At 37.3% G+C, this 27,834-nt stretch overlaps 2 protein-coding genes across 12 annotated transcripts; both read right to left on the bottom strand.

Moving 5' to 3' along the window:
• Window positions 1-714: 714 nt before the first annotated feature.
• Window positions 715-1,364, bottom strand: LOC137828195 (protein SMALL AUXIN UP-REGULATED RNA 12-like). The gene has a single exon (XM_068634663.1). The coding sequence runs from the start codon at window positions 1,274-1,276 to the stop codon at window positions 908-910; it is 369 nt and encodes a 122-aa protein (XP_068490764.1). The 5' UTR covers window positions 1,277-1,364; the 3' UTR covers window positions 715-907.
• Window positions 1,365-5,468: 4,104 nt separating this feature from the next.
• LOC137828830 (uncharacterized) lies at window positions 5,469-14,952 on the bottom strand. Of its 11 annotated transcripts, XM_068635559.1 has the most exons (11): window positions 14,748-14,872; window positions 14,563-14,639; window positions 13,630-13,757; window positions 13,331-13,404; window positions 9,215-9,314; window positions 8,594-8,646; window positions 8,277-8,364; window positions 7,063-7,682; window positions 6,160-6,384; window positions 6,035-6,088; window positions 5,469-5,860 (listed from the first exon to the last, which is right to left on the bottom strand). In XM_068635559.1, exons 4-11 carry the CDS (start codon window positions 13,379-13,381, stop codon window positions 5,660-5,662), a joined length of 1,392 nt encoding a protein of 463 aa, XP_068491660.1. In that variant the 5' UTR covers window positions 13,382-13,404; window positions 13,630-13,757; window positions 14,563-14,639; window positions 14,748-14,872; the 3' UTR covers window positions 5,469-5,659. The 11 variants fall into 11 exon arrangements, with proteins under 11 accessions (XP_068491660.1, XP_068491659.1, XP_068491664.1 ...); XM_068635558.1 differs by lacking the exon at window positions 14,563-14,639 and having other exon boundaries at window positions 14,748-14,952; XM_068635563.1 differs by lacking the exon at window positions 14,563-14,639 and having other exon boundaries at window positions 6,160-6,375; window positions 14,748-14,935.
• Window positions 14,953-27,834: the final 12,882 nt, after the last annotated feature.

Here is a 27,834-nt window from a genome sequence, read left to right as displayed (position 1 = left end):
CTTCCATAAAACACATTCCTAATAAGAAAGAACATAATATAACCTGCGACATAACTTAAATGAGATTGTTATTTGATATTTTCATTCTTTCATTATAAAATAGAAATACCCATCAATCAATATTTCATACCTTTTAAAATACATATCTGCAAAAAAAAAAATTCATTAATTACCTATTTGATCATTTTTAATTTGGCATAACCTTAAGTTTGGTTAAAGTTTTTTTAATATATTATTCATACATAAGACTAAGTTTAGACTGAGGATTGAACAATTTCCCCTCATTCCATTGAAATTTTTGTTTTCATCATTTTCAGCTTCCTTTCTAGTTAAATATGAAACACACACATATATCTATCTATCTATCTATATATATATATATCCCAAAGACCTTATAGTAGTCAGCTTTATTTATCTCTCAATGCTCGCTTATTTTTAACTAAAAGGAGAGAAAAAAACGAGAAACAGGAAAGGGACAAGTGATTCATTGCAAGCCTTCTGACTTCTCCACTCTTAAATGTGCCATACCTGGTCTTTCTCAAGCACTAATTTGGTAGATACTCTTCACCACTAAGCTGCTTTTTCTTTCCTCAATTACAAACTCGCTCTAAATAAATCAATCAAAATGTACCTGAATAAACTTCTCAAACCGATATTGAAAAGAAAATAAAGTTATGTGGATTAAACAAGACTTGTTGGAAAATTTATGCGAAGGGCTAGAATACTCTCTCTTCTTGAATTGATGAGGAATGAGATCAGTGAGGTAAATGATGACACTTAATTGTGCCTCAACCTACGTACAACACATTATTATACATATGGATGACTACTTATATGAACATAGTTAGAACTAAGAATTTGAACAACATGGAAACTAAAGAATGTTTCAGAAAGTGATTTCTCTTTCTCAGAGACACAGACACACTCGTTGGTTCTGTGGGGAGCTAGCACATCGAAGGACACTGAGGAAGAGGTGTTCATCGCAGGGAATACAGAGTTTTGAATCTGCAATGAAATCATACTCTTCCTGAGCTTGATCCAACAAAGCCCTGAAGAGTGGATGGTGGAGCAAACCAATCTTGATTACATATCTCTTGTGGTTCTCTCCCACGTAGACAACCAAGTGACCCTTTGGAACATCACTTGGAATATTGGAACAACCTTCATGCAAAGAAGACCACCAAGCTCGTTCACAACATTCTTCACAAGATATGCACTTGTTGAGGCACATTTTCTTGCACTTGTTGAGGCACCCTCTAAGAAATCTTGACTTCATAGTTTCTTGCAAGAGAGAGAGATGGAGAGGATTAAAAGTGCAGTGAGTACTTGAGATCGCAAGTGATAAGGTATATATAATTGTGGCATGGGAAGAACCAATGGTCTGAAGCATTAAATGGTTGACATGATTGGTAGCCTATGCTATTTGCTACTAATATAATTATGAGATCAACATTTATATTATTATTATTATTCAAGTGTGCCAGTTATTGATATGTAGTTGCTGACTTTGTTGGTTAGCAATGTGTATATCTCTGATACGAAACTGTACGAACATGCATGGCAATTGGCAATATTTGTATTGTTTGTATGTATAAAATATGATCATATATGGCTGATTAATTAACATCAATCCTAGGAAATAAAGGTTCTGTCCTTCTCTACAATTCTCCAAGGGTGCTTCTTAATCACAATTGTTTCTGTCCAATTTCTCAGTGTTATATGAGACCCCACAAAGATAAGATATGAAAAAGGGGAGGGATAAGTTTCTTGGACGAAGTGCGAGCCCACTTATTTCTTAAACACAGGTATGGATAAAAGATATAGACACTTTCTTTAGATTCAGAGAAAGGCTTCAACTTTTGGGAGTCGTAATCGTTGAAAATTTTTGTACTGTCAAGTATTTTTGTACTGTGGAGTTTTAAAAGTCCTCATCACAGCTGGTTCAGTGCCAGAAAGTAGATCATATATAATATGATAATAAGATTGTGTGCAAACTGGTGTTAATGGATTTGAGATCTGCTGAGGAAGTGGAGCTACATGGTTATCAACAATTTCAATATTAATTTTTCACATTGTGGGGATGAGCTAATTTGTAATTAATCAGCCACTTTTTGTGTATAATGCAGTAATGCTGATGTCCCTTTCAATTTGTCAGTGGCTTTTTCTTGTTGGGATGTGAATTTATTATTCCCATTTGGATTGGTCTTAGCTCACTACTTATATATGTTTGAATTATCTTAAATTAGTGCATGCTGGCTAAAGCATTCTTTTTCTAAGGACTAAAGAGGGTACTATCCGTACAACACATCCCATATCAAGTTCCCTAGCAAGTAGCTACATTCTGCATTTGGATTTGGGATAAGTTCCAGTGTTCCCTCCATAGCTCGCACAAGTACAGGAAATGGGCTACATATTGCAAAAGGGATGGAAGGAAGTATCTTTGGTTGCAGAGAAGAGAATGGAAGTCACAGTTTTTGCACATAAAACTTTGACCAAATGTGACAATTTTGATTTGATTCCCTTTCTATGTTTCCTCATAACAGACCTTTAGAAAACTTAACCATGATATCATGTTTAATTGGATATTATCAGTGTAACAAAAATGTTATCAGTGTATTGCCTAAGAATTAGCACTTCTAACAAAATATTCTGGTGAAGGGAATCCAAACACACAAACAGATAATTTGTTCCAATAATTAACAACTTCAGTAGGAAAAGATTGGAGTTGAGGTGGAGTATTTTTTGAGGTCCTTTTTTGCAATTGGGAAATTAAAAGAGAATTAAATGTGTGCTAAATAATTCATCAATTTTAGTGAGAGAGAGAGAGTTGAAGACAGTGTTTGAGGTTGCCCTTTTTTCCTGGGTCTGTTATCTTAACAGATGCTCAGAAAGATGATTGAGAGCCAGCACATTGATTCATCCCCTTTAAGACAAATGTCGGTTGTGCTTGGTTGGTTGAAAATAATAGCACGTTCAGTTTCACACATGATTATTTGCAGTAAACTGCCAACAGTTTTCAAGATGAGACAAATGTTTAATGATTTAAAATACCAAAATGCAGATACTAGTTAAGAAATAAGAATACAAAATTCCATAATTTTTTTAAAAAAATTCAAATTCTTCAATTACGGGTTAGAAACTCTTTAAGAAAAGCCCTTCAAGGGATTTTTAAAAGTGATTTTTTTAAAACGCATTTAATACAATATTCATAATTTTCAATAAAAATCTTCACCTTATAATTCTTGAACCACGGTTTAACAAGACCCTTTTAAAAAAAGGCCTTGGAGGATCTTGGGATGTCATGAAACTATGTACTTGAAATTCCATTCATTTCATTTCGTACTAAAATGCAATAAAATTCCTTCTGCATCATTTGCTCTCTCTGTCAGAGGTTCAAATTCTGATATAGACCAACCTCTAATCATGCAGCAGGCAGAGGGCAGTCAAAATCACAGTTACAGAATTTTTAGCGTGTTGGCTTACACAATGGGACCTCTTTTCTCACGTTCACAAATAAGTTAACAGTTACAACCGACGTGGTTTCTCAAGTAACATATATCCAAACAAACACTTCCTCAATAATCATGTACCCAATATTGAATTCAACGTACCAAATACCAGATTCTTTTTAAGAAAGTTTTGTAATAATATAAAAATGATGAATCACGTACACGTACATACACGAGCCGGGTATCCGTATCTATACTATGTACCTGCTAACTATGGTCAAAATGAATGGAGACTCATTGAGCAACGAACACAAACAGGCACTCTTTTTCATAACAATTTCCAAACTGTTCCTGATTGTACAGAGTCACATGGCTTATGAATTAAGTTCAAAAATAGTTTATACATATCAAATCATCTCTTAGTATAATAAGTCTAAAAAGGTTGAGTTGCAGTTGAAATACCATATCTAAAAAGAGAATCTAAATAACATCTTCTAGTCAGAACTTGAGATTAAAAGAGTATTTGATTGAATGAGTGAGAATATTGAATTCATCACATTGTGTACATATCAGGCTCGAGACTTGTATTTTGGTTAAAGTGACATCTAAGAGTGATGCAAACTGCAGATACACAAAACAAAAGGATGTGGTAGATAAGGTTCACTCGAGGGTGAGGGTGAGGCAGGGAGGGAGGGAGCAAGGACAAGACGTGGTGCACATGAGGTTTGGGCCACGGTGCTCACAGGTGGGTGAAGATATGATGTGCCATTACTCTTTGAAAGAGGAAATGGTTGCTGACACCTCAAGAACACTCAATGGTTCGCAGCCATTTTGTGAATCTAAATTATTTGATTAGACACCCTTTGTTTGCTTCCCTTTCACGTGCATTTCTCTGTTTTCTTGAGCTGTCACATTATCATTTTGTTCCCACTTCTCCCTAACTGCCCCATTTCCTCACCCCCTTAATTTAACACCTCTCCATGCTTCCTTCTGGGAAGCAAACTTCTTTTCTTTCTCGTTTTGGAACTTGTTCTACGCGTCAACTCAAAAATCGTACTTTAGCGTCGGTAGAGTACTACTCATTTGCGAAGGTGATTTTTCAGATCATTTGACAGCTGAACACAACAGTGCATTCTGAGTTTTCACCTCATGGGTCTCTCTTAAAATATATGATGCTCTTCGAAAATTTTGGTTTCACGTGATACAAAATCTAACTAAAGATAAAAGTTTGATCTTTGCATGTAGCAACATTAATGGGTTTGAAAAGATATATGATGATAATAAAAGATTATTGTGATAAAAATATCTTAATATTTTTATAGTAATTAGGAAATATTTTCCTAGAATCCACTTATTCATTTTTATTTCATTTTTTTAGTGTGATTTTATATAGATACAGGAGTTGAAAATATAATTATCAGAATTGTAATCAATAAAAAAAAACTCTGTTTCCAATTATATAGTCCCCTTTTTCCTTAGCATAAAGAAAGCATATTAGTGCGACGTTAGATTGGTAAACCTCTTCATAAGTAAAAGTCTGTTCTTAACAAAAATAAAGTTCATTTGCTTTAGTTAAAAAAAAAATCTTCAAATTTATACTATTATAACACGAGACACCAGAAGAGGAAAGAGAAAAGATAGAGGTGCATTATAACATGGATAACGTGATGAAAAGACATGGCAAATAGTGGAACAGAATATAAAGATAGGTAATAAATAATATCCCAGTAGAAAGCACAACCATTAAAACGGCCACAGCTTAGTGTAGCACAATGAAGGGCCTTAGGATAGGGCAATGAGTCATCATCCCCAAGCCAAGATGCTTCCAAGATACAATATCCTTTTAAAAATAGTGATTGTAGAATGATGAAAAACTTATATTTGTAGTGCATTAAAAACTCCCTTCACCCAACCATTCATTTGCAACATTGAGTAAGAAACAGCTCTAAACACACTAGAGGCATCAAGACCAGGTTCCAGCCCACTAAGAATACCATACAATTGAAGCGGTTAGACATGTATGCATAATCCCAATCTATTGTAGGATAACTAATGATTTCCTCATGTTTACAATTCAAAATTTCTTTGCCTTTGTAGATACACAAGCAGGAATTACTTGACAGTATAAAATTGTGCAAATATGATACCTAATTTCAACAACATTCTTTTGACTATAGATTTCCCTGCACTGTTTTACATATGGACTTCTTCTAAGTAAACTTTCTACGTACATTTCTTTTGCTAAGACTAACGGGAGGAGAATCTGCAACGACAGAAGAGCCAGCTTGGCTAAAACGCAACTTCTTTGACCCACGTTGCCTTGGGTATGGGTGAATTTTAGCCAATTCTCGCACACGATGTACCACATTAAATGGTAAGGGACGCAGGGCAAACTCGTCATTTTGCTCAGCCTGTAATCACCACATGATCATTTACATTATTAACTGTCCCCATTCCCCAAACTGAATCTTGTCAGGGATAGCATATTAAAAAAAGCTACTTTGGTACACCAATTTAAGTTTCTCAGACATGCATTTGAAAACATCAATGAACAAAGTTTCAAAAAAGGAAAAAAGAAAGTTAACCTCTTTCTTGTTTTTCTGCACAGAACTGGCTCTCAAAAGGTTTCGCCACTTGTCCTGCAGAATTTACTTTTAGAAAACAAGTTTGGAAGAACGTAAAATTGAAGGAGTAAAGCTTTGTGAAGTACCCTGAGATCTATGGGAGTTCGGTAGCTTGAAGAAGAAAACAAAAACTTCTTAATATCAGTCCAACGACCAACTCCATATTCAGATATGCCTTCAACCAACTTCAAAACTTCAGGGAGAGTCCACATCTTCTGATGTTTTCTTCTATCTTTTCTTCTAGATTTTTTTGTCATTGAACATCCATCCTCAGATTCCGAGGGAAATGATTCATACTCATACTGAAGTTTCTAGAAAAGAAATACGTCTTGTTAAATGCATGAGAATAATTTATATCTGGCATACCATAGCCATGAATATTAGGCAGGTATATCAATCTGCAGTAATTGTCTCACAATTTTACAAATTGCCCACTAACAGAAGGGTGTCTTAAATTATGTTACAAAGACCTAGTTACAGTAACAGTTATGGACGTTAATAACAGCATAAATTAACAATACATGAATACCATGATTAGGAAAAAAAAAAGAATATAAATGTAGAGAACCATGATGACCATGTCGTAGGTTATAAATTATCAATGTACAAGAAATCAAGCACCACTCACTTAGAGCCAAGAAAAGAGAGAAGCATGACGAAGCACATTCATATGATTAGCACACATGTTGAATTAAACATCACGCTTCAATTCATTAAGAGTCAGAGGTCTACTTTCATAAATGATACAATTTGAGAGCATAAACAGGTCACATAATCATCAAATATTGATAGTCAAAATCAATAATAAGAATCCAAAACCGGAAGATGGTAAATGTATATCAAAACAGATCCTAAAGTAATACATTACATTCATAATGATACAATCATAACCAAAGAAAGAATCTTCTATCAACCTAAAGGTATGTTATATACTTATCTACTTAAGGAAATATACGCAAAGCGATAAAATGCCCCTAACAAAACAGTACCTCTTTCTTCTGACGTGCTTTCCGAACTTGCAACTCAGGAAGCATTACCTCACTATTTTCATTACTAGACTTCTCGCTTGGACTCTTTTTCAATGATTTAATTCTTATATGAAGTACATTACATGATGAGTCACTGGAATGTTTAGTTTTTGTACCAGCAGGTGGTACCTTTTCCTTTGAGCTCGCATTTGAAAATTCTTCAATATACCTCTGCGTAGGCTTTCGGAATCTTTTCTCTCTAAGTGCAGAAGGTTGGCCTTTTTCGATAGAACCCTTTTCCTTCTTACAAGTCAGTATAGAACCAGCTAAATGACGATAGTTATCCAACTCTTGCAGATGTTGCACATCAAGTGAAATGTTGTACCTGCAATTTCCTTTTGATGGTTGACTAGGATTGTTGCTGAATGCACCATGTGATTCATAGGTTACTGTCTCATCTAGAGAATCATTTTTGCATTCAGATTGTGCAGTAGGTACTTTTGTTGATTCTAATACCCCACCAACAATGCTACTTCTACTTAATCCTGAAGAATGACTTTCCGAACTTGAGTTTTGAAAGAGTGAACCTTCAAAAGGACCAGAACCTAGTACCTCCTCAATATTGTCAGCAAATTCAAAATCTGTAGATTCCAAATGAACAAAACAGAAAGAAGAGTTAAAAAAGGAAGCAGAAACTGATTTTTCTTCTTCCTTGCTATCCAAACACCATAGCAGAAGAATACATCTTAATATTTGTCAATTATCAACGACAGTTCAAGTTAGGCAAGCTGAAAACACATGAATAGTTTGATATTACATCTGTAAGAGATTCAATCAAGGAACTTTAAGGTTCGAAGCAAAGATAATACACGGGCTTACCTTGTGTTCACAATCAACTTTTTTTTATTGGAAGAATAGCAGCAAAGGATCAATTTTGAACCTTGACCATTTGGTCAAAGACTTCCATATAGGAGGAAAAAGATATGCACAGACAATATAAAACAGTTACAGTGTCATCCAATCACAAATTACCAGGTATGATTAGTTTGTTGGATTTTACAATAAATACCTTGAAAGTCATATCAACAATGATTTGTAATTGAATGACAGTGTAAAACTATTTTGCACAATTCATCATATAATGTCATGAACAAATTATTTCAAAAGAATAATTCTTAAGGGCAATACTAAAGAATTGTTTTATGTTACATCTCTAGGAACAGTTAATATTTTACCCAAAAAATATTCTTCACATGCACCAGGGAAACCGTCAGCTCCTTCAAGATCATTGATTTCGACATCATCTAGCAATCCATCAAGGACCTAAAAATATTAAAGTTAATTTTCATGTCAACAAAACAAGAACATAAACAATTTAGCAGTTAAGTAACTAACTAGTAATGTTATGCAATTTGAATTGACGTGTGCTATAAACCTGAGATGACAGACTCAAGTAAAAAATCATTAACAAGCACTGTGTAAAATATAAAAAATCTATGAAATCTAGCTTAAATATCACCCCAACAACAACAGAGAGATTGAAGACAAATACCTCCAGTTCCAAATCATCCTTTCCGTTCAAAGTTGTATGAGAATCCAAACTACCTGATGAATGTAAAACTCTACTACTATTAGATATATCTCCCCAATAAAAAGTTTAAAAGCAAAAGCTATTGTTATGCTCTGAATATAGGACACTGTCAATACAGCTTTGTCAACCATTAAATTTATCTAATTGAGCCAAGTGGACTAGGAGAAACCCGTTACAGAAAGCCAAAAAAAAATTCCAATCAATGATAATATCTCAAATATAAAAAGTTTGGTTTTCTTACAAAGCAACATCAATTCTAACAAACTTCTAAGCAGTCTCTGTAAAACAATATTCAAGTTCTTATACAGCTTGCTTTTCGTTTCATTCTCCATTCTTTCACCTCATCATTTTACTTCGTTTATTCCAGTTTTTCAAGAACAACATGCAAACCCAAAATAAGAGCTTCTTACCAGCGATCAGAGTACAATGTCATTTTGCATTTCAAGCAATAGAATCAGAAAGAACAGTTTCAATTCATTTAAGAATGACCACTCTTGATTTAAAACTAAATTCAAAATCCAGAGGAAAGATTTTCAGCAACATAGCATTTCTCCATACTCTACTCATTAAAATGAAATATACCATCCTGGAAAGCAAGATTGTTTCTAGGTTCTGCAAGCAAATGCTCAACTTCCATTACTTCATCTTGAAGAGCAGGTACATATGATTCATCCACCTGAACCTAGAGAAATTTAAAACAGAGATATCACGAGTGATACGTTTTATGCAAACCACTTTGCTACTTTGTTTATTTAAATAGTAAAGAGAATTATGAAACAATGAAGGAAATTCATGAATGCGTTCACAGAGAAATAGCCTTAAAATGCTTCTGTCAAAATATTAAGCTTGCAAGGACCATGTATATGGTAGACCAAGAACCTTCCAATCAAAAGTTAAGTTGACTTACGCTTACTAAAAAAATAAAATACAATTTATTCTTCAAGAAAACAAAAGTTGAAATATTTTAGGAAATGCACGACCAATAAGTAATAACAAGATAAAAATGATAATACATTTATCACCTTCGCCACTAAGTTTGAAAATGATAAAAATATTTATCACCTTGAAGCTTGTGATCCATTATTAATGCAAAACTTTGTCACATCTCAATCAACCATTTATTGTCAAATAATCAAAATATTTATGATTGGCACAATAACTAGCTATAAGGTTAAATTCTTTTGATGATATTGAGTTTAACACATCATATGGTAGTAAAAGAAAAAACTTTACACTCGTATTAATTTTCTCAGCTATTTTGGATGGAAAGATTGTGCTTCATCCTCATATCTATATTGTTGTTAGAATAATTCAATTTATCTTCTGAACCACTTAAAAGCTAAATTGTTATATTTTGTTTTACATCTTCCCTTTGTATCTCTTATGTAAGAACTGGTATATATGTATACACACATGAATCAGCCGAGAGATAATCATCTCTCAAGCATTCCTTTTCATATTTCCATTCTCAAATTGGTATCAGAACAGGTCAATCCCGCTTTGTTTTTCATTGTCCAATGAGAAGACTACCACTTGCCCACCTTCTATTGTTGTCAACCACCATCATTATCCATGACAAGCATCTAATTTGGTACACCTCGTTGAACAACAAAGAACACATTGTCCACTATCATTAACCAACGTCGTTCTCTCCAGGGAGCACTAAATTTGGTGCTTCTTGTCGCACAACAAAGAACCCAACAAGTTGTACATGTGCCACCTCTTTCTGTGTTAAACCCATGTGACATGCCACCTTCTAGTCACTAGAGCAACATCACATCTCTTTCATAAGTTTTGTTGGCCTTTCTTGTCCATGTTTCAACATTTGTTCCCACCCTTAAAAATAGAAATCTTCAAGCTTTTGTTGAATTATCTACCATGTGTCGACTCGTGGAAGGGAAGATTGTGCAATAGAAGAAGTGGTCACATACGTCTTCAATGTTCTCATGGTAAGAAAATAAGCCATACTCAATAGAACTGGTTATCTTTACATTCTTTTCCTAACAAGTTAATGTCTCCAAATCTAAGAAGGTTGAACCAGAATTTTCTAATGAAGATTATAAAAAATATCTGAGGTTAAAATCTAACAATGTAGCACAACCTTCCACACTACAAAGTCTAGTTCGTCAACAACTTGCATTTCTCAAACTGTGGAAAATCAAAGCCCATGGATACTAGATTCAGGTGCTTTTGATCATATTTCTAGTAGTACTTCCTTGCTCTCTTCCATTTCTTCTCCTATAGTTCCTCATTTTATTACTTTACCCAATGGGTCCAAAGTTGGTCAAGTCCCCCTTTCTCCCCCTTTAAACCTAAATTTTGTTCTTCTTGACCATACTTGCTCTAAAAACCTAATTTCTCTCAATCAATTGACCAACTTATTTAATTGTTCATTTGATACCATTTTTTTTTGTTGTACAGGAATGAGGTATGGGTGGACTAACTGGTAAAGGACATGAATCTAGAGGATTATCCTATCTTGGAACCAACCCTTCTATGTGTTGTTTTAAATCTCCATCTCCTAAAATTTTGTGTGATTGCTTGGGTCATCCACATTTATTAAAATTGAAGAAATGGTTCTTGAGATTAGCAAACTTCAGATCCTAGCGTGAGTCATGTCAACTAGGAAAACATGTTAAATATTCTTTTCCAAAGAAAAATTAAACAAATGCAACTTTGTTTTTTCACAATTCATTTTGGCATTTGAAATCTATGTCGCAACATATATTTTGGGTTCCAATATTTTGTTACATTTATAGAAGAATATTCTCGATGTACTTGGGTTTATTTAATGAAAGATCAATCTAGACTTTTATCTCTCTTTGTGTCTTTCCTTAATAAAATAAAAAATTAGTGACCAATTTATCAAAATTTTGAGGAGTGATTAATGTCAAAGAATACTTCTCTACTTGACTTTCTACTCTTATAGGTTTACATGGCATTTTCCATTGGTCTACATGTTACCCCTTAGCAAAATGGTATAGTAGAAGAAAAAAATAGACACCTAATTGAAACTACTTGTATCTTATTGTTTGGAGCTAATGTACCAGCTCATCAATAGATGATGATAATCTTACTATTTGCTTCCAATAATCAAGATCCTAACTGGTCCATAACTCTTCAAAAAGGTATTCTCTACCTCATCATATTTACAATTTTCTAAACTACCATCATTGGCAAATGTTGTCAAGATCGCGAGGTGACTCGGCCAGGGGATCGAAGCAAGGTGATGCGCGGCTCGGTGGATTGGCAGAGGTTGTTGATCCCGGATTGTGACTCGTGCGCAACCATTTTTGGCCAAAAAACTGGAACTTGGTTGCTCCCGTTAAAACCTAGGCAGAGAGAATGAGTTTTTCAACAGCACCTTCGATGGTCTTCTGCGGTGGCACGCTTTGGAGAGGCTATGACAATGGCGGAAAATGAAGAAATTAGATGGGATGTTGTGTCGTGTGCAGCGCATGAAAGTGAAGGAGGTGTTGCCCATAAATAAAACCCTAATTTTATAAAACCTTATTCAAAACATTTTGGCCTTACTTGACAACATTTCATTGCCTCCATTTTTCTCCTTTGTCTCATATGTGTCCTCTATACTATTCCTAAAAATGTACATGAAGCACCTGGACAACGACAAGTTATGATTGTTGAAATTGATTGTCAATTTGTTTGTTCAAGATAGAACGTTGTCCAAGGAAATTTCCACTAAATTTGTCAAATCCAAAGACTAACCTACAGATATTTTGACTAAATCCTTCAGAGAACTTTAATTCAAGTTATATGTTTTAAGCTTGATACATACAATTTGTATACTCCAACTTGAGGGGGGAATGTGTGAATACTTTAATTTATCCTCATACCAACTCTAGAAAAGCTAAAAAGTTGCTTCTTCTTGTGACTATCTATTACCTGCAGTTCAAGGTGTAGTCTTTTTACATCTACCTTTTGTATCTCTAATGTAAGAACTCATGAATCAATCAAGATAATCATCTCCTCAGCCCTTCATATTTTCATCCTCAAGTGATGTAAAAGGTGAAGCACATCATGAATGTCTCATTATATTAAACAAAAGAAGATTGTCAAGGACTAATCTTCTACTATTTATTTTCTTAAACAAGGCAAGCATAGCATGTTCATACAAACACTCAGTATTGTAGAGGAATGTTTATATTAAAATGATTATTTACTTCCAAATTCATGCTCTATTCAAACAACATGTGTAGCATTTTAAAACCTGAATTTTTTAGTGTAGTGGAAGCCGTTTGTCATAAAAAGTCTCTACATATTAATATACTAGACATTTCTCGACAATGTCTTATGGGACACATTTTCCAGCATTAAGTTCTAACAAATGAAATGAAATTCTCATACAGCACAGCAATTATCATAATATCTTGCCTAAACCAACATATTATGCTATAAAAAATAATTAAATAATTCACATTAAACACACTGAAAGTTGGAATACTATGTAATTGAAAACTAGGAGTGAAGTGTCAAAGTATTTCCAACCATGAAATATAATTAGAACAATTACAATCATTATCTGAAGTATTTAATTAGGTGCAACAAATATGAGATAATCAAATACACTAAATAGATACTTTCTTAGATGCTGCAAAATGCAGAAAAAAGCAAATTGACAAATAACATGATAGATTAAACTCAAAATATTTGTGATTAAAACATGATCAAAATCCTTACTCTTTGGCATTTCATATTGGAACACTTCCGCAAATATTCTTCACGATCCATCTCATATTCTGTTGAATAGCATCCTACAATTTCAGCATACATAAGATTTATGTATATAAATATATTTACAGACACATTCTTATGAAGAAAAAAACAAAAGCATACATAATATAACATTTATATGTGTGTGACTTGTGTAAGAAGCAGTGCAGTACTTGGAGAAGTGACCATCAAAAAAGCTAGCAAAGAACCAAACATTTAAATATTTCACCAAACAATCCATACTACTCGATGTAAGACTTAAGCACCTCATGATGCACCATGTCTCTATCAGTGTACATTGTCACAAATGCAAGATCTTCGCTTGTAAAATATATATGCATGTATTGAAAAGACAAAATTCAGGTACAGTAGCATAGTTGCTTTTAGCATTGTTCTGCAATCAAAATTGAAGTTTTACCTCAGTAAATTGCAAAATAAAGGTCAGTACATGTTACCATGATAAAACTAGTTTTAATTGGAAAAATAACATTAAAAGCACCAATGTTTTTCCCTTGCTGAAATTGTAAGACTACAACATGGAAAGAACCACTATGTCAACAGCGCAAAAAATAAAAAGAAAATTGAAAAATTATGTTCATCAATCCAATATGAGTGTTTGAATGCATGTCTAGGTTCAAAGCAAGAAATCATTTGTTTCTTGGGCACAATAATTTGTTTATGCTAATTTCATATACAATGCATTCAAGCAGAAAAATATAATCCACAACCAATATTGTGACCAAAATTACGACGGTCATTGCTGCTCATACTAAATTACATCAATACCAGTGAACACTTATATTTATTAAAATATAGACAAAACAAACATCCCTAAAGGTCATCAGACGAGGTAACAATTTGAAAAGCAATCCTAACACAGATAGTTAATAATTACGAAGACAATCCATATCGCCGTGAAGCTGTCAATTAACAGCATTATGTAGAGCACAGATTAAAACAAATAAACAATTTAAGTCTTTTACAATCAAATAAATAAATAGCGAGAAGATTACAGTTCCGATTAAAAGCTAAAAAAAGTAACTAAAAGATATGTATATAAAACCACAATCCAAATATTTTCGCCCATAGTTTTCTGCTTCATATTTTATCCGTAAAATCGAGCAACTTAGGACAAAGCAAGCGAAGTCATCGAGAAAATAGAAGCGAAGAAATGAAGTATGCGAACTGAAAACCACAACCTCGCTCATTCATCGGCCAAAGCAATCCCGAACTAGTCTATCCCCAAACTTGGCAATTTCAGAGAGTGAAAACAGAACTAAATTAAAATAAGAAGAATTAAAAACGAACACAGAAAAAAGACTAAGATCTAATCTACAGAAGAAAGCAGAGAGAAGAGTAGAGAGACCTAGGTCGAAGATCGAACCTCGAAGTGTTGAATTGAAGAGAGAGAGAGAGAGAGAGAGAGAGAGAGAGAGAGTAAGAGAGTGAGAGAAAAATTCGAGCGAATGTTCGAAACCGAAAAAGGCTAAAACCGCCAAAAAGCGACACGAAACGGAGGGATGGGAGGTGCGCTGTTTTTATTCGACGGCATCCCAAAGTTTTTTTTTTCTTAATTTTTTATTTTATTTTTTCCGAAGCGGGTTGTCATCCAAATTGTGCGTTTCGAGTTTGCTGAGATCGGACACGTGTCCCACATTCACTGGTTCTGTTTGTGGTCGCTTTCTTACTCCTGACGCTGTCACATCTTAACGCTGTCAGAAAACCCGTTACTCTCCCACTTGCTTTTGCCCTATCATAGCGACGCACACGACGTCGTTTTGGTTCCGTCCATCTATCACTTAAAAGCTACTACTCAACTCACTCATCTGTCCCTCGCGTGTTTTCTTGAGTCAATCTGTATTAGCTGTACATGTTTTTTAAATTTAAATTTTTTATTTTAGTTATCGGTTTTTCTAGCACATGTTAGATAATTACGTTATTTTAGTAAAACCAAGTTTGTATTAAATATTTTATCTTATCTTTTAAATTTGTAGGTTTCTAAAATAATTTTAAAAGATTTAATATTCATTTACTCATATGTAATTATGTCATCTAATTACAAATTATTTTTTATTTGATTTTTAAATTATTATCACACAAATTAACAAATTTGTTATAAAGAATATATTTTCTTAAATACTAGTATAAATACATGAGTATGTATATGTGTGTTGATAATAAAAACTAAAAAATTAATTCCTATATTAATTATTAAAATAAAAAAATCTTAAAATTTATATTAAAATTTAAAAAAAAAATCTCTATAAAAAACAGTTATAAAATAAATCAATTTTCTTAATTTTTATAACTCTAGGTAGTTTTTTATATATACAAAAATTAATGAAATAAAGTTGATTGGGAAGAAAGAAATAAAAAATAATAAGGAAAAGGGTAGTTACAAAACATAAAGGATAATATTGTGAAAGATTATTTACACAAAAAGAGTAGGTAAAAATAGAATCTAGTATAGATTGTATTATTTTTCAATAGTATATAAGGAACAATGTTATTTAAAATAAATCTCAAATAAAAAAATATATGAGTAAACATTAGCAATCAAATACCTATGAAAAAGTTGGGTTAAGTGAAAAAAGTAATAAAGAAATTGAGATATTTGTAGTCTGAGAATTGTGACTATGAAATGAACAACTTAATTAAAAAATATCCAACTAGTTAAGGGGTATTTATGCATGGGAAATAACTGTACAAAGTTTTAAACGGGTCAGTTGTGTAGCTGAGATGTATTTTATATTATACCAATTTTCAAGCACTGGTAAGTAACCAACCCATTTGGATAAGTTGCTTTGTAGTGCCTTTAAGATAACTTTCCAATGTCTTATTCAATGCTTTAATATGGTAGTTGAGGGTGTTAAGTTGTGGATTTAAGTTGTGAACGAAAATTGTATTGAGTTTAATGATCAAGCTGAACAAAGGATGATATTTGAGAAAATTATAATTGTAATGATAATTTTGAATTTGTTTGGAAATTGTATTTGTTAAAGTGATTTCAGTAAAATTTATGAAAATGAATTTGGTTCTATTACATGCATTTGATTTTATGATTTTTTTTGTTTGAGTTAGAGAAGAAGCTTAATCTTTTCTTTTAGCCATATTTTTTCTTAAAAGAAGGATTTTTTATAGAAAATAAAGCTAAATCTCAATTTTTGTTCCAATTAGATATATTTGCTAAAACGATTATAAGAAAATTATTAAATAAAAATCAATTGTAAAGACTAAAAATAATTAGTTGTTAAATTAATTTAAGTTTACTTATTAACCTATGTTTTAATTTAAATACAATATTAATATTTAATGATATATCATTTGTTAAATTTTCTTTGACGTATAGACATGAATGGTCTATGAGTTTTTGTATATATTGTGTTTAATGAGATTAATTACTTGTGAATTGCTAATCAAAATCTTTTCTTTTATTTTTATTTTTATTTTTATTTTTATTTTTCTTTTGTTGAATTTTTTTTAATAGTTTCTCTTATTTGTGCAGTGATTTGTTAAGATTGTACTAGATTCATAAACAGATATAGGTGCACAATCAATATATAAAAAAGATATTTAAGTTTTATTTAAAATTATATTTTAATAATATATATATTTTGTTATGTTTTGTTCATGTTAGGGAGATGGGATCTAGAAAACTATTGAATGCTTCGTATTCTTCCTTCCTTCAGGCAGGTTGTTAAGGCTTCACTGTGATCCTTCTGGTCTTCGCGCTACTCCTTCGACTCTCAGTCTTGGGTGAATGCCAAATGGGAGAGGTACTTGCAGAAGGCATTCTGACGCTTAAGTCAGTAAAAAGGGTATTCGGCACCCAGGTGTGTACAGTAATAATGACGTTACCTTTCTTCTTGGAATGTGCACTATTTATATTATTTTAATGGGCTTACCTTATTGGGCTTAATTAGTGGAATATGGATCACACTTATGGCTGCATTACCTAATTCTTAATGGTAGTTTAGCATCGCTGACCTTGGTTTGAGCGTTAATGGTTAAGTGTGTCAATCGGTCAGGCTGTCTCTGGGGATCTCGGTTAGCTCGGTCAGGGAGACCGAGTCTCGGTCATCTCAGTCTCGTTCCATACAAGTACACTTGCCCCCTAGGCTCGAGGATGGATGTATCCACTGAGTCTTTGATGGTGGGTGCCGGTCAGTTCCCCTGGGTATGTGACTGTTGGACTTCTTGAGGTGTGATGTGACCTCAGGCGGCGTGACGTGACCTGCATTAATGAGGGGTTTTTCAAGCGCGAGGCATTGTGGACCGTTGGATCTGGGAGATCTAACGGTTGAGATCATTTTGACGTTTCGTATTCTGAGGTTCTTGGGCCCTATAGATAGTGGTTCCAACAGTGCCGAGACACTATGTTTTTTCTTTGTGAGTGCTCTAATAACTGAGTGTTCTCTCACCCCCCTTATTCTGATAATCGAATGCTCTATCGCCCTCCTGATTTGTCTTAGTCTTCGACTCTGTTTAAGGTTAGTTATGTCAACCTTGTCTCGACCCACGTCCTCTTATGATCCTCCTTCTCCTCCTCTCGTTCGTCTTCTTCGTCCTCATCTTCTACTTATGGGTCCTCCACAACCGACTCCTTGTCGGTCGGGGCGGCCGAGGTGCCACTCCAGGTGGAGGTTGTCAGGGGGATGATTCAGGCAATGTTGTTGACTGGTCAGACTTGTTAGAAAAGATGGCTTTAAACTAGAGGGGGGTGAATTGTTTAAAAGAGTTTTCGCAAACTTTTCAAAGCTAGAATGAATTTATCTTAGAAACCAATTGATTCAGCAATTCAGTTAGCCAAAACAGCAAGCAAAAGCTGTAGTACCAGAAAAACAATCGGTTGTTTATGCCAGCAAACAACAAATAAACTGAATTTAAAGAGTTAGAGATAGAAAGATTGTACACAGTTGTTTATACTGGTTCACTCCAAACCAGAGCTACATCCAGTCTTCTTAGAAACCCTGAGGATATTCACTAAGCAACCACCACTTGATCACTTACACAACAACCAAGAGAATGACCTTGAACACCTCAAGAAACACACTCTCCTTGGCCAACACTAAGATTGCTGATCTTGAACACCTCAAGAACACACAGCCAATCTCAGCAAAACACAGAAACGAATTGTTCAACAGATTACAAAGATTACACTTGTTACAGATGAATATCTGAAATCAATACAAGTAGAATCCTATTCCAGCACCTTGATCAATCACAAACTCTTAAGCAATCTCAGCACTTTGAAAAACTCTTTAGAAAAACTTTGTCAAAAGATTCTCTTTTTCTCAAATCTGTTTTTCTGAATTTATACAAAGATATAGTTTGTTATCAAATCTCAACAAACTCTTAAATTGCTTTAAAAGATTGGTCAAAGCATTTAATGACTGGAGCGTATTCAGTTAAATCATTTAAAGCTCAATCAAACACAAAACAGTTTTTTTGTTATGGTTCCAAAACAAACAATCGGTTGTTTCCTCGAATCAATCGGTTGTTTTGGTACTTAACAGTTTCAACCTTTCAAAAACAGTTTTCAATCTTTCTCAAAACACCTAAGTATAAACAATCGGTTGTTTCGACAAAACAATCGGTTGTTTCAACTTAGTTTGAAAAACATTTTACTTTCATAAAGATTGAGATGCTAATTGCTTGAGATTTAATACAAGGGTGGATTACAACATATAAACTACCCCAGAACAAAGCTTAAACCAGTACAGCAACATCAAGCAAAGCAGAGGCTTCAACATCTTTCAAAGGATTTGGATTCTTCAAAACATTGAACATCACAAGGTTCAACAAGACTCTCCCCCACTAGGTGTTCCTATGGTGGACCTTAGCTGGGTGGACTCTAAGGTAGTTGCGATTTCGTCCTCCTATAAGACCGAGACTCTTATATCCAAATTTTTGGATAAATGCTCAGTTTTAAAGGCGGGCGGGCATTCTAGTTTCTTTAGCGTTGTGCCCTACTCATCCACCGAGAGTGTCTGTTTGGGGAGATCAATTATCAGTCCCCCTTCTTTTACATGTATACCTGTCTCTTTTCAGACTTGCATGTTTCTCTTCCCTTTGACAAATTCATAATGGGCGTCCTTCGAGCGCTCAACGTGGTTCCCACCCAAACACCTAGGCGTCCATTCAAGCCTTTTGCCTGTTGTGCGACGTCCTAGGCCTTCACCATTCTCCCTCTTCTTGTCTCTCCTATTACACCTCTCACCCGACCAATCCTGTCTCTTGGCACTCCCTAATCGGTCGGTCAGAGAGTGTTCTTTTCAACTCCTTCGTTGTCTTTTACAAGAGATTCAAAGAGAGGTTTTGATGGAGATCAAGCCCAAGAGGACATGGAGGCCAATCAACAAGATCAAGAGGAGGTGGAGGCACAAATAGAAGACGCCCATGGAGGTCAAAGTCCACCTCAAAGAATTACAAGAATCATGTTCAAAGCTTTGGGAGCTAGAGGACATTTATTTTCTCTTTTTGTAATTTCTTTAGTTGAAGGTGCTTAGAGGGAAACATTAGAAACCTCTTTTGTTTTAGCATCTTTTAGTCTTTAGTTAGGAGTCTTAGGGGGTGTGTGTTAGTAGATAGGTGTAGGAGTAGAAAAGGAGGTGCCAAAGTGAAGGAAGAGGTCACACCTTCCTCATGCTTTGTTTTAGGCGCAAATTCTAGAAGCTTTTTGGGAGGGAGTTTTTGAATTTGTGTAGCTTATATTTCAGCACCTTAGGCTATAAATAGAGGTGCTCTCTTTGTATTTTTCAGATTGGAATTAATCTAAGAAAACTCTACTCAAATTTTGAGTGAACTTTGGAGAGCTTTTGGAGCCTTCTTCTCTAGTCTTATCTTGATGGATCATTGGAGTCCTCAAGTGGCGGCATCACTCTCATCTAGGAGCATTCCACACTTCTAGTGGCGAGATCATCCAACATTCTTCCATCTTCATGAGCACTCTCTTCTCCTTCCTTCCTTCTCTTTCAATTGTTCATGTTGTCTTGTGTTCTTGAGTTGTTTGGTTCGACTTTTCTATTTTTTTCCAGCACCTATGTTCTGTTCTTGTCTTTTAATTACACTTTTGTTCGGTTCATATGTTTGCTAATTCAATTCTGTTCGGTCCTTTCAATTTTACCTCTCTTTGTTGATTCAATTTGACAATATGTGGAGCATCCAAATGAGTTTGGGATTTGGTACTAGTTTTTGGTGAGTTCTTGTCTTAGAACAATGATCAAACTCTAAGAAAAGTGCCTCTATAATGTCCAGCTCAAGGTGATTCCTAAGAATGTCAAGAATCATTCTCTATATGGCTAGTGGAATCACATCATGTGGTATCATGAGTCTTATGTTCATTCTTGTTTAATTGTTGAGTTGTGTGCACTTTATTTCAAGAGCTCTTTTAATTTCTTGCAATTTAAGTTTCTGTTTTAGAATTTTACTTGAGTATTCTTGTTGTTTTTTCTTTTACACCAAGTGCTTGTGAAAATGTTTATGGCACTCATTCTTCTTATGAGTATGGTTGGCCAGAGGTGACGACCTATTTTTTTGACGGGTTTAGGATTTAGGGTTCACGGTTCCCTCTCTACTGGACTAGCCAGCCTCGTGACTTTAAGGAGTGGTCGAGGCCGATGAGGGTGCGGACGAGCTAGAGATTCTCTCTCTCTTTTATGCACTCCCGAGGAAGCTTCCCACCAGGAGGATGATCAGTGCATATGCCGAATCGGCACGATGGGCGGTCGTTAAGGGTATGCGTCTTTATTTCTGCTATCGAACGGTCTTGTTTTTCGTCTACTAACACTTTCTCTTTTTTTGCAGAAATTATGGTCCAATAATAACCTGCTGGTGCCGATGTCTTGGACGCCTACTGAAAACGGGCGGCCGAGAGAAAAATGTGTCGCAACATCGATGCCTTGGACACAACAAAGGGCTCGGGTGCCCGCGCTGACAAGGGCTCGGCCGACCCTTCCCACAAGTCCAAAAAGAGACCAAGGGATGGTGGTAATATTGCTACCATTACCCGCTCCCTACCGACGCCTCCTCCTCGTCGGGACATGGTTGAGGTGGACTCGCCCTCACCCAAGCGGGCGGCAAAGGTGGTTGAGCCGTCCGAGACCGAACATGTGATGGAGGTCTCAATGTCGCCCCTGGCCCTTCTAGGGGTGACATGCAGTTTACTTGGGGGGTGCGCCTGACACTTCCCAAAACCACCCGAGAGGTTATCTGAGGCGTTCCGTCCTCAGACTTGTTGAGGGGAGGCCTGAAGATGTTATGTCGTTCGGTAGTCATGGTCCAGCTGGGGGTTCAAGAAAGAGAGCGTCATGCCTTGGAGATATCTCGGCTGGATCATGACTATTGAGCGTCTAGCAATCTGAAATAGTCTTTGGCTATCAACTCCGACCTCTTGAAGAGGTTGGACTCGGAGGTGGCCGAGAAGGAGAAAGCTCAGCAAGAGGCTGCTGAGGCCGAGCATCGCTTGGCAGAGGTGAAGGCCGAGGTGGCGAGGGTGTTAGCTGAAAACACCTAGTTGAAGATGGTCGAGGAGAGGGATGAGAAACTCTCATCTCAGCGACCGAGTTGGCCACCTTCCAAGCTGCTAAGGACGAGGCCGAGGCGGAGCTCGACCGCAACTTCGACCAGATCGAGGAGTTGCTGAAGCAAAGCTTCCTCCGTGTTGTCTGCCAGACCCATGTACTTTATGGGGGGCACCAACTTCTGGTGCCTTCGATCTCGACCACGAAGTGTACCAGGGTCGGATCATGCCAATTGTTGAGATGAAGGCCTTGGCGAGTCAGCAGGCTGGGCCGACCGAGGGCAAGGAAGATAAAGATCATGAAGGCCTCGGCTATTGAAAGGCATTCAATTTCTGACACACTAGGGTGCCTTAGCCATATCTGTATGACTGATCGTTGGTAGCTTTTCTTCTTTGTGAACGACAACCTAGATAAGGCATCGACCCTTTTGTTTTCGTCCCTCGGTATATGCTCTAAGGGTGCTTTGTTGAACCGGGAAATGTTGTTTCGGGCAGCATGGTAGTAGCGCTGTAGTAGAGGTTCCTTCACCTCAAACTCTCCCTTGACTTGGCTGACCATAACTTGGGAGTCGCTTTTGCACACGACCTCGCATGCTCTCATGTCGTAGGCTAGGTTTAGCCTAACGAGCAAGGCCTCGTACTTGGCCTGTTTGTTGGTCGCCTTGAATCCAAACTGGAGTGCTTTCTCTAGGAGGCGATTGCTCAGTCCTTCTAGGATGACTCTTGCTCCACAAGTTGTCTTGTTGGATAAGCCATCCACGTAAAGTTTCCACCTGACTGATAAGGTGGATAGTGGTGTGAGCTCGGCCGAGAAGTCGGCTAGGCACTGGGACTTGATAGCCCCCCTTTGTTGATACCGAATGTTGAATTCGGATAGCTCGACCGACCATCCTATCATCCTCCCTGCAAGGTCGGGTTTAGACAAAATTTTAAAGATGGGGTAGTCGATCCTTACAATGATTGAATGATTTTGGAAGTACGGACGCATCCGTCTTGCTATGAGGACTAGGGCGAGCGCCACCTTTTCGATCATTTGATACCTCGTCTCGGCCGCGTGGAGCGTCCAACTGACAAAGTATATGGGTCGTTCTTCGTTCTCGACCTCTTGCACCAGTGCAACACTGATTGCCTCCTCCGAGACCGCCAAGTATACCAGGATGGGTTGGTCGGGTCTCAACTTCTGTATGACCGATGGAAATGTTAGGAAATCTTTCAATTGCTTGAAGATTTCCTCGCATCTGTCATCTCAGCTAAACTTAGTGTCCTTCCAGAGTAGTTGTACCATCGGTCTCGTCCGCTCGGCCAGTCGAGGGACAAATCTTGAGAGGGCTGTCAGGTGTCCCAGGAGTTGTTAGACCTCCTTAATGTTCTTTGGACTTCTCATGTCGACTATGGCTTGCCATTTGTCGGGGTTGGTCTCTATTCCTCTATGAGTGAGCATAAAGCCTAGAAATTTCCCTCCCACAACCCCGAATGTGCATTTTTCAGGGTTGAGCTTCATATTAGCCCCCCTAAGGGCCTTGAACACCTCCTCAAGGTCCTTCACGTGCTGATCGAAAGAGTCGGACTTTACCACTATGTCGTTCACATATACCTCTACACACCAGCCGATCAGCCCTTGAAAGATTTTGTCCATGAGGCGCTGGTAGGTTGCCCCTGCGTTCTTGAGACCGAACGACATGACCTCATAGTAGTAATTGACATCGGGCGTCATGAAGGTCGTCTTCTTTTTGTCCTTGGGGTGTATACTTATCTGATTGTAGCCAGAATAAGCGTCCAGAAAGCTTAGAATTTTATTGCCGACCGCCCCATCCATCAGGCGGTGGATATTCGGTAAGGGGTAGGAGTCTTTCGGGCAGACGCTGTTGAGGTTTCTATAGTCAACACAGATCCTCCAGTTACCGTTCCGCTTAGTGACCGTGACAACATTGGTCAGCCAAGTCGTGTACCGAGCCTCGCGTATGAACTCGACCGACAGAAGCTTCTCGACTTTTGCTTTTGCTGCTAGGCGTTTCTCATTGCCGTAATCCCTATTTTTCTGGGAGATCGGTTGTGCTTCCTTAAACATTGACAACTTATGGGTGATGATGTCTGGGCTTACACCCGACATGTCGGATGGTGTCCACGCAAACAGATCTACATTCTTTTTAAGCGTGACATGCATTATCTTGGCCTCAACTGCTGCCAAGGATGTTCCCACAGCGGTACTGCGCTCTTCATCCAGAAGTGGTACCCGCCTCAGCTCTTCTTTGCCCTCCAACCTCTCCTCGGTCGCCCGTGGATCCAAGTCCACAACGCAACAGTTGACTCCACTGACATCGGTCAGGCCTTCTAGGATGAACGGTCCTTTTGAGAGGATTTTCTTTTAAAAGAGATGTTGTTCCTCAAAGGTTCCACTCGAAGGCTTTCGGCATAGCATTCTCATGCCTCCTTCTGTTCCACATGAACTGTGAGGATATCTCTCGTTGGCGATGGAAACTTCATTACTAGGTGAGGAGTCGATACGATCGCCATCAACCGGTTGATGGACGATCACTCAAGGAGGATGTTATAGGATGTATTGGCGTCGATTACCAAATACCGGATTCTTATCGTCTTGTTGTTTTTCCCTTGACCGAAGGTGGTGTATAGCTCAATGTAGCCCTTGGTACCCACCCTCTCACCCGAGAAACCGACTACATGTCGTTGTAAGGTAGCATCTCGGCCTCGGGTATCCTCATAGCTTTAACCATTTTTCAGTAGAGGATGTCTACTGAACTCCCTTGGTCCACAAAGGTCTTCCTGATGGTGAATCGGTCTATATCGACTGATATCACCATGGGATCATCCCTCCGGTAGTCCACACCTTTGAAGTCGTCATTGTGAAGGTGATGGTGACATCCTCGGTCGGAATGCTACCGCGTTCACCTGGTGTACTGCCCACAGGTGTTTCTTTCGGCCGTTGTTTGTACTCCCTCCTCCGGCGAAGTCATCGGCTATGGTGTTGAAAATCTCTCGGTTTCCTCTTCTTTCGGCCTCTCGGAGAGGGTCATCCCTGCGAGGAGGGTCATCTCTCTAAGACCGACGGTCTCGGTCATCTCGGGCTCGTGGGGGTGATCTTCTTCTCTTAGAGGGCTCCTCTCTACGAGGTGAGCGTCCTGCATCTCTACCATTCTTGATGAATCGGTGTTGGTGTCCAGCCTAAATGAGTTTCTTAATCTTGTCTTTCAAAGCCTAACATTCCTCAGTAGAGTGCCTGTTATTTTGATGGTACCGACACTATTTTCTTCGGTCGGCGTTGTTTGCACTTGCTATCTTCCTGGGAGGAGGGATCAACTCGGCGTTGAGTGCCTTGTCCAGGATTCTTCCCCTCGCGGTCATCAGGGGGGTGTATCTCGAGAACTGGCTTCCTCGGTCCCTATTATATCTGCGTTGTCACCCCGCTGACCTGATCGAACTTGGCGATCCTTCTCTTGTTTGCTCTTCTCTCCACTGGCCTCGACACAGGTCTGGTTCCGGAACTCCCTGAGCTCTTTTAGATGCATATACTTAGTAGTTCTCTTCCTCAGCTCGTCCAGGCTGGCAGCTGGCTGCATGCACAAATTATCAGCAAAAGGCCTTGGGCGCAGGGCTGTCAGCATATGATGCATGGAAACGTCCAGGCTAAGGTTCAAGATGCTCATTGCCACTTTGTTGAACCTATCAACAAAGGTTTTCAATGACTCTCCCTTCTCCTATTTTCTGAGTTTCTATCGAATCTTTTTTTTCGGACTGGGCTATATCATCCCGAAAAAAAAGATTCGATAGAAACTCAGAAAAAAGGAAAAGAAATTCGTCTTTACGCCTCGCTCCACTCAACCAAATAATTATAGTAAAAGAAAAGTGATTTCTACTTCATTGGATCTCATGTCTCAATTAAGAGGAGTCATGGAAAGAACAGGTTCAAAATCGCGATCAATTCCTTTTTCAAATCCTGCGGCAGCTGCGCGAGCTCTTCCCGCGTGCCATAAATGGCCTACAAATAGAAAGAATCCTAGAACAAAATGAGAAGTAGCTAACCAACTTCTAGGAGAAACATAATTTACTGCATTAATCTCTGTAGCTACGCCACCCACGGAATTTAAGGAACCTAAAGGAGCATGAGTCATATATTCCGCAGAACGACGTTCTTGCCAAGGCTGTATATCTTTTTTCAGTCTACTCAAGTCTAAACCATTAGGAAGCGATAGAGGTCAGGTGATGCGGCTTGCTGGTGGCAAACTGAGTCTCGAACTTCACCACGAGTGTGGCAAATCTAATGGAATTGGGTAGGAGCTTGGTAAACCAGCTAAGGCTGCTCCCTTGAGCGATGTAGGAAACACTCGGCACAACACTACATTGTCTGAGGTGTAGAGACTCATATGAGTGGTGTAGGCATCCATGTGCTCGTCCGAGTCAGTAGACCCGTCATATCGGTCTTGGTTGAAACCCTTCCACTTGTCCGGTAGTGGAACTTCAACGATAGTATTGGTGAAAGGATGTCGGCGGGCCGAGTCCATGGTGACAGTCGTCTTGGTCGACTTGTTATGGAAGGTTTCGCCATCCATCTCGTGGGTGGGAATTTTGTCCCTTGTGTCCTCCGCCGGTCCCGGGTTGGGAGGAGAGGTGAATGACCTGCCGACAACATTGGTCGGTCCAGTGGACGGTCCTCCCTCCATCAACTTATTTTTCATTTCTTCGTTCTCCCTCCGGAGAGATTGCATCTCTTGTTCGTTCTTCTGGACAACTTCTTATGTCCTCCTTTTCATCTCGACCATCTATCTCTGCAGAGAAGCAGTAGCATTGCCTGGTCGACTTCAGTCATCCTTTCCATGCTTCTGGTTGAGACCATCTACTTTCCTCTCTTCACCTAGTTTCTCTTGGCCCCACGTTGAGCGCCAATTGTTCCTGCTAGGGAGATGAAACCTAAAGAACTATTGAAGGCTCCGTCTTCTTCTTTCCTTTGAGCAGGTTGCTAAGGCTTCATTGTGATCCTTCTAGTCTTCGCGCTACTCCTTCGGCTCTTAGTCTCGGGTGGATGCCAAATGGGGGAGGTACCAAGAGAAGGCACTCCGACGCTCAAGTCAGTAAAGAGAGTATTTGGCACTCGGGTGTGTACAATAATAATGACGTATCTTTCTTCTTGGAATGTGCACTATTTATATTATTTTAATGAACTTACCTTATTGGGCCCGATTAGTGGAATGAATCACACTTATGATTGCATTACCTAATTTTTAATGATAGTTTAGCTTCACTGACCTTGATTTGAGCATTAATGGTTAAGTGTGTCAGTCGACCAAATCATCAGTTTCGATCAGCTCGGTCAGGGAGACCGAGTCTCGGTCATCTCGGTCTTGTCGCATACCAATACATGTTTAAAGTTGCGTTTTAAAATACTAAAATCTTTTATACATGTCCTTGTTGAATTTATAGGAAAGTAGATACTTTTTGTGATGATGTTACCACTATAATCATTATAAAATAATTCATTAATGAAAGTATATATATATATATATATATAAAATTTTTTGTTCAATAAAATTAAAATTTTAATATTATATATAAATATTCATATTTAAATATTAATACTAGGTAATATTATATTAAAATAAAATAAAATTTTACTTGATAAAAAATTACATTAAATTTCAAAAAACAAAAAAAAACAACATATTTCTATATATCATAATTAAATATTAACCATGTTTTATGTGATCAATGTTTTTTCTTTAAGAAAAACCAATTATAAAATTACCAATTTAACTTAAAAGTAAAAGAATATTAATTTGTGTTTTTAATTATTTTGTTAGTTGCTCGTAATAAACATACAGAATACTTCTCCAAACCTCATTTTCTTTATAATATAATATGTTGTTATTATATATAAATTATTTAAAAAAAACATGTACACTAGTAAACATACAAGTTTAGTTACGTGTAGTTATTTTTT

Source organism: Phaseolus vulgaris, chromosome 7 (genome assembly GCF_000499845.2).
Source record: "Phaseolus vulgaris cultivar G19833 chromosome 7, P. vulgaris v2.0, whole genome shotgun sequence".
NCBI lineage: Eukaryota > Viridiplantae > Streptophyta > Magnoliopsida > Fabales > Fabaceae > Phaseolus > Phaseolus vulgaris.
The sequence above is the reverse complement of the archived record's forward strand: the minus strand, read 5'-3'. Positions and strand labels throughout refer to the sequence as shown.

Bases quoted from the DNA above. Each gene is read 5' to 3' on its own strand.
- LOC137828195 (XM_068634663.1), bottom strand. From the start codon at position 1,276: ATGAAGTCAAGATTTCTTAGAGGGTGCCTCAACAAGTGCAAGAAAATG.
- LOC137828830 (XM_068635552.1), bottom strand. The intron at 9,315-13,330 runs GTAAGGATTTTG...AAATTTCTCTAG, and splicing joins CCAATATGAAATGCCAAAGA to GTTCAGGTGGATGAATCATA. The intron at 6,385-7,062 runs GTACTGTTTTGT...TTTCTTTTCTAG, and splicing joins AAGCACGTCAGAAGAAAGAG to AAACTTCAGTATGAGTATGA.